The 12,337-nt window shown below is 29.7% G+C and overlaps 1 protein-coding gene and 1 non-coding gene across 4 annotated transcripts; both read right to left on the reverse strand.

Annotated features, from left to right (window-relative positions):
* Positions 1 to 2,992: 2,992 nt before the first annotated feature.
* LOC132939558 (uncharacterized protein C3orf18-like) lies at positions 2,993 to 6,412 on the reverse strand. Of its 3 annotated transcripts, none has more exons than XM_061006797.1 (5): positions 5,886 to 6,412; positions 5,671 to 5,826; positions 5,463 to 5,603; positions 4,708 to 4,778; positions 2,993 to 3,989 (listed from the first exon to the last, which is right to left on the reverse strand). In XM_061006797.1, exons 2-5 carry the CDS (start codon positions 5,824 to 5,826, stop codon positions 3,968 to 3,970), a joined length of 390 nt encoding a protein of 129 aa, XP_060862780.1. In that variant the 5' UTR covers positions 5,886 to 6,412; the 3' UTR covers positions 2,993 to 3,967. The 3 variants fall into 3 exon arrangements, with proteins under 3 accessions (XP_060862780.1, XP_060862781.1, XP_060862782.1); XM_061006798.1 differs by having other exon boundaries at positions 4,708 to 4,775; positions 5,886 to 6,410; XM_061006799.1 differs by lacking the exon at positions 4,708 to 4,778 and having other exon boundaries at positions 5,886 to 6,405.
* Positions 6,413 to 9,827: 3,415 nt separating this feature from the next.
* LOC132940000 (5S ribosomal RNA) lies at positions 9,828 to 9,946 on the reverse strand. Its single transcript, XR_009664052.1, has one exon. It is a non-coding gene; the product is annotated as a 5S ribosomal RNA (ribosomal RNA).
* Between the last annotated feature and the right edge of the window lie 2,391 nt (positions 9,947 to 12,337).

Below are 12,337 nucleotides of genomic sequence, written 5' to 3' on the forward strand. Positions count from 1 at the left end.
TGAAAAAAGGTTTTAACTTTTTAAGGGAATTCCTTTCGGTAAAATGCCAATATGTCATAAATTGAACAAAAATAACATGGTATTTTGTGGATAAGCTACAAATTATCTCGAAATAAATTGACTTATGTCTTACACATAAAGTTAATAGTTAGTATAATTATATACTTTGTACACTAGGACACTAGGACGATTTTTTTTAAATGTAGGTATAGGTATGGGCTGTATGAATTAATAAATGAAGTATGAACTACATATTATATTAAGTTATATTAGACTTATGCTATGATTTGCCTAATAAATAACTCTGGAAATTTAGTCCCCCCCCCAAAAAAAAACCCCGTGAAAAAATAACCCAAAAATATATGCATATATATAGTATAATATATATATGCATGATTTAAAAACAAATAGTCAATTTTTTTAGTCATAATTAATTTGTAATACGATTTTAATAACATATAAAATATATAAAACAAATGTTCAATTTTTATTACAGTCAAATTTGTTTTGAAATGTCAATAAAATAATATTAAAACCATTTCCGTTTGAAAAACTGTGAAATGTTATTAGAACAGGTCAAATTATAAATATGAAAAACCATTCTAATTACGAAATAAGTTTTTAATCTAAATTGTATTAAGTTAGTATGTTATCCAGTCATTTTGTCAGGACTTTGCCATTTCCCTTTCCATTTCTGATGTCCTGACTTGCCTGAATCGTAATTTCATCTATGATTTTAATTTGTACCTATTTTATTATACTTTAACCCATTCTCACCGTTCTAGGGTAAAGTGGTATTGAATTAAAAGTTAATAACAATAATCATATAATATTATTGAACATAGAATTATACACGATTATAATAATTAAATATTGTCTATAAGAAAGTAAAATTAAAATTTTACGAGCGTTTGAAGTTCATATTTTCACAATATTGGATATTTACTCGATTTCTCATGCAGCGGTTTTGTTATTTTATTGTTATTCAAAAACGAATAACTGTTGATACATGAAAATTTTACTGAATGTTTATATTTTAATTTTCCATACTGCACCATAACATTTAGAAAATATTTTGACTCTTTTTGAGCTGTTTACGGACATTGTCAGTTTTCAATTTGTTTAGTTTTTTTTTTCGATAAATATCAATAACATTTTATTTGTTGGCTAAAAAAAGCGTGAAAATTTAATGCCAGGCTCCTGATATATTTTTACAATAGTAGTTGAAAAATATTAAAAATACATAAGCATAATTTTTTTTTGTAAGGATTTAAAGTTAAAATTTTGACAAAATGTATCAAATATAAAATTTAATAATTATTTTGTAGTTAAAAATGTATAAAATGTTCAAATTTTATAGCTAAGGATTGAACATTTAAAACAAGTTTACACGTAAATAGGTTATATATAAAATTTATAACTTTATTAATAACTTTATTCACAATAATATCATCAAATATATTACTAATACCATAGGCTGACTGACTGTTTTCGCTCAGAATCGTTTTTCTTATACAATGATATAATTGATATATCATTGAATTCAAATTTAACACCATCCATTACGGTGACCCACTTGTAACCTACTGTACAGCAGAGCGACATCCATTTACCCACCTTTTTTTTGTTTCGTTTTCCATGCTTTTAAAAATTACTGACTGGCCATTAATTTTGCCACCAGAAAAGTTACCGAAGTTAAAAATAAGTTGAATGAAGTTTTCAAGGGGGCTCCAGCAGTCTAGCGTATCATGTTTTAAGGAGTAATAATTAGGCAATTCACATGACATAACATTTATAATATATATTATGTCTGTGTGAGTATTAAATGAACATTAAGGTGCGTTTCCAAGAATCGCTCTAAAACGCCGCCAGATGTACCTAACTTTCGCACACGCACGCACATGTCAATATACTTCGCGAAAAATAAAATATATTCTTGTTTGCATAATATCAATAAAAACAACTAAAACGGTAGTAAATTAAACATACTTCCTGAAGTTCAATTTCGAAAAAATGGTTGGATGTATAAGCTTCTAGACTATCTATGCTTTTTAGAAATCACTATTTTGATCAGATGTGCCCCAAAAAAAACATACAAATGTAATGCAATTGTTTCATGGGACTTTTGTAAAAAAATTCCTATTTTAAGGTTCTTTAAAATGAAAATTCATAATCGACTTCCTAAAAAGTCTAGATATTTTGTCAAAGAGTTCATAGATGTATAAATAATTAAAATCTGATATTCCGAAGTATGTGTAATTTACCACCACTTATTGGTCCAAAACGTATGAAAAATCCCCCTAATAAAAATAAATAAATACACATTGTTAAATTAATACTTTCATTACTACAAAACACTATTGTTATATAATTCATAATATTTGGCAACATAAATTTTTTTAAATAAATAAATTGGCTGTCTACATTAACGTAACTAATATTTGCTGTGAGTTCAGAGTTGGAACACTTAGAAAAATATAATTATTTTATGATTGCGAGCCACCTTGTATAATGTATATTACACATTTACACTACTGTCCGGCCGGCTGGAACTTTGAAAAATCATACCTCGGTTCTCCTTAGACTAAAATAATATTAAATATTTTTACAGTTGTATATTATATACACTACCTATTCTTTACTTAGACGTCGATAAATCAAAGGGAGCCCTCTGGGAACACTTAGAAAATAATTATTGTCATATTCTGTGGTTACACCACTAATAACTACAATACTTATATTGATCTGTTTTTTCTTCTTAATTTACTGCATAGTGCATGCCCACATACAACCAACTTGTTTTTTAAAAAATGTTAGTCATACAAAGAAATCTCTTACATTATTTTACTATGTTTGAAGGTGGGTCTATAACTGAGACAAAATATGTTCAGTGTCATTGAACATAATCATGTTTACCAGCAGGCTCTTAGAAGCACCAGTTGAGACAATGACAAATACAACAATCTTAAATACAAATGAAAGTAAACAGGCATAAGCAAATAACGGTGAATTTTAATCAACACAATACATATTTTTATAAAAACATTTAGCAGATTCGACTCCCTAGGACAAGTGACTAATAAACTAATTCAGTCTATTTTATATTTATTTAACTAACAACAATTTTTAATCAGACATGAATTGTTCGTTTTGGAATTATTGTACCTTTGACTTATTAAATTAAAAGTATACATTTTATTAAAAAATAATACATTTTGCAGCCATTGACTCATTAACAAACACGGTTGACAATGTTGGGGACATGGTAAAAAATATTTGGTACAAGTAATGTATTTTTTATCTGCAATTAAATGTTCAAGTCAATCATTACTATCTGAAAACTGACCAGTTTTCAAATCAACAATACAAGTATACAATGTTATAAGTACCTAGGCATAACACTTAAATATTATCAAAACTATAATATGCTAATGAAAAATAAAAATAAATTGTGAGAGCACGGTGAGCAGGTGCTACCAAAAGCTATAAAATTATAAATATTCTTAAACATTTATAAATATATTGAGCATCAAGCTTGTGGTTGGTGTGTGTATGTGTGTATACTTATTGCTTATATAATTATATACAGTTAAGTAGATTAAAAAAAAATTCCAACAACAATAACAACAACAACAACAACAACAACAATACCACATTAAAAGTTACAAATTCTATAAACACAAATAAACTCACACATTGGCATTGTCTGATCATAGTTTGAACAGATCATCCCAATTTAAATGACATAAGGATGTATTTTTAGAGTGACATGGTGATTGTCAATATATTTGAAAATAGGATTGTGATGGATGGAAATGTGCAAACTTATACTTGTACCATGACCAGACAATATACAATTTACAAATAACTAATATTTAAATTGTACGACACAGATGGTAGAAGCAACAGATATTTTTTCATCATAAGAAGGATCCCTTTTTGCTTCTTGTCTCTGTAGCCATGATGTTCAGTTCGACCGATCCATAGCTCTGAAAATTATTATCATCAAAATATTAATATACAATAAGAAATGGCATCAATAATAATATTTTCACAATCAAGTTGAACCAAAGACGATACTGGATGCGAAAAAAAACTCAATTCAAAACTACAAGCAAACAACTGTTTCACTGGATTACAATAAATTGCAAAACTTTTAACTACATCTAAATTATTACATAAAAGCTATTGTTAGATACAATTTAAATAAAATTGTATGTTTATATATATCTTATTGTACACTATTATATTTTATGTATAAATAGATATTAAAGAGTTAATTATTATGGTCTAGTCAACCAAATAGGAAAAAAATTTAATTTATAGTTTAAATTGAATATAATTAACTAGAATTATATAAAATAAAATTATATTAAATTAAATCAATTAGTGTTTATTGTAATCAAATAGAAAAACTTTTATGAAATAACAAATACATAAAGACATGAACATTGTAGCAACATTTTATTGAACTATACTACATTACCACTTACTATAAAGTCAGGCATAACAGTGGTACTTCTAATGAAGAAATACAATATAGTCTACTATAATATTATCATCTAGAGACTATAGGTGATTCTACTGAGAATAGATGACTAAAATGTGTATACATGAAAACAAAATCAATTATTTTGTTATTCGATACAGTACAACATCAAGCAATTGTTATTATTTTATTCTTTTGGAAAAAAAGTTTAAAAAAACCTTTGAATCGGACTAAATCTCTCATGCCAGCTGTGGAAACTGCCCTCGTGTCTAAATGTTTGACCATGCTGCTAAAAGATATCCAATAAAGCATTATACACAACAGTATAACGATTAAATGTATACAATATTAGTAGGTAAGTAATGTATGTAGTAACTTGTAATCAAGAAACCTCTGAGCTCTGAATGATTTGTGTTCAGTACAAAAAGAGTTAATTTACATTTACATTTTACATATAGTAGTTTTGTTTGAAAACTGGAAGTGATTAAGTTCTAATATATTTCTGCTACAAAATATAGATTATAGAAAATGTACATAATTCTAAATGCTACGGGTTTTAATGAATAGTAAATTATCAGTATTGTTTGTGAAAATGTAGCATCACTAATTATATAACAGCAGCAGCTAATAAGGAGTAAATAATATTATATACATACAATCCTTAACACAGTAAAGAAGTATGTCATTTTGTATTTAATAAATTTATAAAATGTTTGACATTAAATCCACACAGAACAAATAATCAGTAACAATTATTGTATACGGCTATTAATAATTTATAAAACTTATGGTTGTTCAAACATTTAAATTATATACTTAAGACCATAAAACATAGTTGTTGCAGCTTATTTAATACTATTCATAAAAAATGACCTAGGTATATGTTTGTGATAATATTTTCAATGGAACAATACGTTTAGGTTGTATTTAATTCTATTAAAAATGAAAAGTATTAATATTTAAAACCACTTACACGAATGGTCTGAGTTCCACCTTCGTGTTGTAACAGATCTGAATCCCAGTCTTCCTCTTCGTTAGCATCAAACGAATAGAAAGGTATCAATGAATGCCGCAGCCTGTCGAGTCTTCTCTTTCTTCTAATTACAATTATTACCTAAAAGCACTAGTCATGAATTTGAAACAAATAAGCCTGGGGAAAGAGAGTATTATTGTGCACTTACAGCAACGAGCATCAAACAAGCAACAATAACGATGATCACAACAGTGAGTGGATTGAACTGGATAGGCGGATGTGGAACTGCCACAGATTTGACCGGCGCTGGTGCAGTGGAAGCTGCATCGTTTGTGAGATTAGTAACGGAAACGTTTATCACCATCTATAGAAAAACTGTTGTTAATCATAATAATTATACATAATATCCAATATTATAGTTACTGTAAATGGTTGATAATGGGGGTGGTCTTTTACACAGACAATCTGTGGGGTAGGACTTCATACGATGGCATCTCACCACTGACACAGCGGGATGAATGGACCAAGACGATGAATTTTATCTATTCAGTTTTGTCTGCACATCAAATGATCAAACAAAACCAGACGTTAACCCCGGGACGTCAACATCATCGTCATCGTGCAGAACAATGAACAGTGTTTGTTAAAGACAACTAACTATATAATAGTAGTTACATGGCGAGCATAAATGCATACTTTACAAACATAAACACACCCACGCGCACGCGCACAAGTAACTAAGTCGTAATAAATCAGAAATAAATCCAAATCATATAATTATTACATATTATGGTTATAAAATAAGTATTATTGTAAAGCGGAGATTAATTTCAGTCCAAAATCCGCACGTAAATCCATGCGACTGTGCGTCCGTGCTGCCACGGTTTGAGATAATAATTAATAACAGACAACAGTAAAATAATATTTTTATTTTATTTTCGACGAACGAATTCTCTTATCACGCTCAACGACTCACTAGTCGCTATCAGCTCGAACGCTTTGAACCACGGTTAGGTAAATATAGTATCTATTAACCGTGGTCCGCGGCTTCGGAAGTTCGAACCGCTTGCTGTGACTACGACGTTTATGAACTTCGTGAAGACTAAAGACTAGAATATTCTAGATTTTCATTATTATCCTCTCTAAACTCTCGTCTTCACAGTGAGCCTCTGGCAGTCTGGTCGATGCCATAATTTCAATCGAACAAGACACGATTACGTCTATAACGCCTTATGAATAATAGCTAATAGGTATTAAATTATTTTAATATTATTGTTAACACTTCCAACTTTCAAATTCACAATATTTCTGCTATAGGTAATCACAGATATGTATAAATACCTATAAAATATACCTACTCGGGCTACTTGAAATAATTATTGAGTGTAGGTAATCATAGGCATTAGACGGCAGACGCATACCGCCTACACATGGGGATCAGGAGGACAAGCGAGTGCTTTGGAGCTAGAGCATCCTTAACCCACTTGAATCGTATAGACCTTTAATTTTTTCGGTAAGAAATTGTATTATATACTACCATTGTTGTGTACTTGTGTTTAATAAAAGTGTGAAATAATAATCGTATATATTAAAGCATCCTGCAGTCTGCAACCCATATAAAATACTCTTATAGTCCTATACTTAGATCCGTCGCTGGACATGCACATAAATACATAATTATTTATTTATTATTCATTATTATAATATTACAATATTGCATATAATTTATAGTAGGAAGTATAATATAGTTTATTACTACAACAGTATATTATTTATACTAAGTATATTGTATGTAGTGTTTCAACTTTCAGCTCCCGTAATCATTTTCTTAGATATATAGCGTTGCAACTGTGTAACTGCCGTCGAGACCACAAATCAAGGCATCATAATAAAACTCATGACTAATAATAAATAATAATACTAGATAATTAATGTCAATCTGTACTTTTGGTCTTTGGATCCTAGATCACGTAATGAAGTTAAGCAACATTTGAATACTTGAACACAATGTTTTTTGGGGGGAAGGGCACTTGATTTTTTTCTAAACTAATTATGACCCCTTATTTGTTCATAAAGTGTATCTACTCTTTTTATGGCTATATATTTGTGTTAACAACTACTATAGTACCTACATTTAATATAACAATGTATTAATATTATTGTAAGCCATAGGTTAATGTATTCATTAATATAAGCATATTAATATAATATTATCATTATATCAAAATGTGTTGTAAACAAAACATTCCATTTTTTGTTCGAATAGGTATTATTAAAATTTACTAACAAAAATACTAGACTATATATTAGGGCTTTTGAAAGCTGGTCGCTTTTTGTGCATTTAGACCAATAAGCGGAACAAAATATACTTCCAGAAGTACAATTTTAATTTCGGAAAAATATAAGAATATCTCCACTTTTTGTTTGTGTATTGTAGGAAGCAAATTTTTTTTTAATAATACTTAAGTAAAAGTGAATTTTGAAAAAAAAAAATTTATTTGGTACTATACGTCTATACTGATTAAACAATTATACTACAAAACAAATCCATTTCCTACGTCATAACCTAGAAAAGAGATTATGGAATTCAAATATGTTTTCAAAATTAAAATAGGGCTTTTGGTACTGGGTGAATTTTTCTTCCGCTTTTTGTGAGTTTTGTGCGGCACATGGGAGTTGAACATTTTTTATCACAAAATAAAGTGACGTGACTGCGCGTATGTACGTTACTGAGGTCTAAGAATCTTAGCCGTCGTTTATCTTTAATTAGGTACATAAAGAGTTCGGGGAACTCACACACACAGTCACACAGCATTAACGATGGATCTACGATATTTCCTAAATCCGATCCCTTTAAAATGGTTCGCTTTCAACAGCCTTAATTTTTAATTTTTATCAAACATATAATATAAAACAAGCCAAATAAAAATTTCGGGGGGGGGGGCAGCACGTTCCCCCAGTGCCCACCCCTTGGCTACGGCACTGCTTGAACCTAACCATTAGTTATCACTGCTGAGTCGTCCGTTGTCCGAATATTTTATCAGTGTCGTACTGTCGTATCGATGTATCATAACATTCTTAAGTCGTTATATTATTACGACTACATAATATTATACATTTAAAATTAAAATTAAATTAAATTACGTAGGTAGTGTTAAATATTTCAAATTTTACAATTTGAAACCAAATATTGCAACACGACTGCGGCACCTCCTTTGTTCTTTCAACCCAAGTGTCTGTCGCCTGTCGATATATTATTTTATACCAAATTCTAATGACCTAATAGCCTATCCAGTTAAGGTTAGTTGGTTAGCTTCATCCAAATACACGATGTTGTTGGACCTACCCATATATTATAAATTAAGTTTATGTTCTTGAGACTAGGTTATATATATCGACCGAATCGTCCAGAAAATGCAAAAAGGATACAGTTAAACAATTAGTTAATGACTACAAAATAGGGACAGACTAGACGATTGCATTCGAAAACCACACATTTTTGATTTTGACCCCTAAACTGCACACTTTATCGGTCATTGTATAACTAGACTTATAGACTATATAGTGGGTTAAAACAACATACTATTTTCAGTGCTGAAAACGCATAAGATAAGAAGATAAAAAGATACTATGCAATAATCATGTTAACACGTTTTAAGTCTTAAGTCTTTATAGTCACATCTTTAGTCACCACTCGTTATTAGTTGGTCTTGTGTACCTATATAGTGGTTAAAACTTAAAACGTAGTCCCATTAGGGAGTGTAAAATATTGTCCGTCCAATTGAAAAACAAAAACAAGTTAGTAAATACATAATAGTAATATTTTTGATTTTTAATTAAATTAAATTTTAGTCAGTGGCGGATCCAGTGCTTAGTTAGGGGGGTACAACAATTTTAAAAATTGTGTGGTTTTAACCTACCAAAAGTATGTGGTTTGTCCTGTATTTTATTACAAGTGTGCAATTTTAGGAGTCAACGATCTTGATCGTCTAGATAACTTATTTTAAATGTTAGAATAAATAATAATAAATATCAATAATTAGAGCATAATCATTGAATATTTAGAGTTTGTTGGTAAGGGGCTTTTTTTCTTAGATTTGATTATTCAATGGGGAGGGGGGGAGGGGGTGGCTAAACAAAGTAAATCAGAATTTGATGAACTATGATGATCGGCTTTGAGAATAAAATAAAATATGTTAAACTCATATATAAGAAAGGGTGGGTATTATTAGGTTTGCGATGTGATATAATTATTTTATTATTTAAATGTATGGCGAGAAAGAGTCCTATAACAATTCTCGAAAGTCAAGGGGGCAAAAAAATATTTTTATATTCACAAAGTTAGAAATTAAAAAAGTAAATAAAAGCCAACGGCACGTAGTGTTCCCAAGCGGTCACCCATCCAAGTACTAACTACGCCCGACGTTGCTTAACTTCAGTGATCGGACGAGAACTGGTGTATTCAACGTGGTGTGGTCGTTGGCGATGTTTTGAGGGAAAATAACAATATTTAAATTAACTAACCAAGATAATGTAACTTACGTCTTTGTATTGCAGACTTGCAGTAATGCTGTAAAGTGTGAACCCATAAAACTATAGAAGTGTAGTGAATAATGAATTAATAAAATATCTAGTATCTATATGATATATGAATGTAACTATTTATAATTTATTTTTTACAACGTTATGAATTATAAAAATCAGAGGGGTGCTCAGGAATTTTGAATTGTGGAGGAGAGGCTTAAAAAAAAATGCAAATTGCCTGATCTAAAATTAAGAAATATGATAATTATAATTATATGTTAGTACATAATATATATTTGCCAAGTGTCATGGGGGGGGGAGGGGGTAGCTATAGTGACTGTATATGACATATATGAATCAATTAAGTTTATATCGACCTATTATATTTTAACATGTACATACCTGCCAACAAAACCGACATTTATTTTAAAAATTGAAATTGTAATGTAATTATATAAATTGCACGATTATAATCCTTATCTTTATATACAGGGTGTATCTTATGTCATTGTACGGGCGGGGTTTGTTAACGATTATGGATCGATGACATAGAATTTCGTTAAAACAAAAAAAGACGAGATTCTTTATTTTTAACAGGCAATTTTTTTATAACAGTTTTAATTTTTTTTAACACGCAGGAGTACCAATAGCAAAATCAACTTTATTTTTTCAAATGGTAACTACGATTTTTTTTAATGGATTCTGGTTAGGTTGGTTAGGTTGAGCCCGGGTGGGGGATGGCGGCCTCTCTCTCCAGACACCGTGACTGCCCGAACAGAAGTGCCGCCCGAGACTGAGGTTCGAACCGGAGCGTGGTTCCTCTAATACTTTCACCGTGCAATAAGAAAGGATTTGCCGAAATTCGCATTTTAAAGAGGTGCTCAAACAGGGACGTTTTTATTTATTAATAGTTGCCATATTTTACAGTCTAAAGTAGAAATTAGTATTTATTTATTATTGGTTATTCGGGAAGATCAGGTACAAGCTTGCATCAAATCAAATAAATGAACATTGCCTACCAAGGTGAAATAGTTACAGCTAGTTTGTCCGCGATCAGTCTGATTGCCTACCAGGGTGGCTGAGTTGCACTTACTGCAGCAAGTTACACCCAAAAGGAGTTGAACAATCATAATTTCTTTATGAGTTGCTATATTTTACGGGAAACGGAGTGCACAGGTTCAGCTAGTTATGTATAAATATAATGTATTTGATGCAATTAGAATAATAATAATCAGTGACTAGGTACCTATCTACTATTTACATTTATACATAATAAGAGTATACATTGATAATTATTCTTGCCAATCTGAAATTATATTATAATAATAAACTTTGACCATTGAAACTATAGACTGTAGTAGTAGATATATTTGAGCTACTATTAAATATTAACACAAACCAAGTACAGACTACAGGTACCTACAAATTTCAATATTAGTGAATAATTAGCAGGGCTCGGAAGTTATAGCACTAAAAAGTTATCATTAGGGCTACAGTAATATGCACTTTATAACGTCAGAATATGTGCTATACCTATACATAGAACCATGTATTAGAAAACATGCAAAATATTTTTATTAAAAATACATAAAATATATTTTTTTAAATACTTTTTAGGTTTACTTTAAATTTTACAACTTGTATATATTTTTTTGTAAGCATAAGATGTATAAGACAAGTATAAGTTCTCACTGCTCGGGAACTATAATTAGTTGTAGGTTCATCTTTTCCATTATTTTCGAACAGGCGGCTGTTCTATACCTTTTCAATTATTCCATTTTTAATAATTGTAAATAATATGTTCGATGAACATAAATCCAATCAGATGTGTTCGATTCCATTCTTGTATAATATAATATTATATAAAAATAGCACTTAAAATTCTAAATAAGCAAAATAGCACTATAAACCGAAAATATGTGATGTCAAATAATAATAAGTACCTACCATTCATTAAATATTATAAAATATAATTTATGTATTTTAATTAATTAGGCATTATAACTTACTTAGGTATCTCATTAGATAATCTCAGAGTTCCAGTCATTCGGCTTGAGTTAATGATAGGTATACCTATAGTTAGTCTTAGCACTCTTATATTGGAAATTAGAATGCAACATACAAACGTTTTAAATTTAATTTAATTCATATGATTTAATACATCAGAAAATAATTAAAAAATTAGTTATTCATATTTTTAGATATCAGAAAACGTGGTATAAAAAACCCACTTTCTTAGGCGACCTATAAGGGTGAACGTGAATTCATCCTATTATTTTTTGGTTTTTACGCTATTTCTTTTAGTTATTTGTTGGTTTGCTTTTAATTCAATAATAGCCAATAGGTAGTAC

The sequence above is a fragment of the Metopolophium dirhodum genome, chromosome 2, assembly GCF_019925205.1.
Source record: "Metopolophium dirhodum isolate CAU chromosome 2, ASM1992520v1, whole genome shotgun sequence".
Taxonomy (NCBI): Eukaryota; Metazoa; Arthropoda; class Insecta; order Hemiptera; family Aphididae; genus Metopolophium; species Metopolophium dirhodum.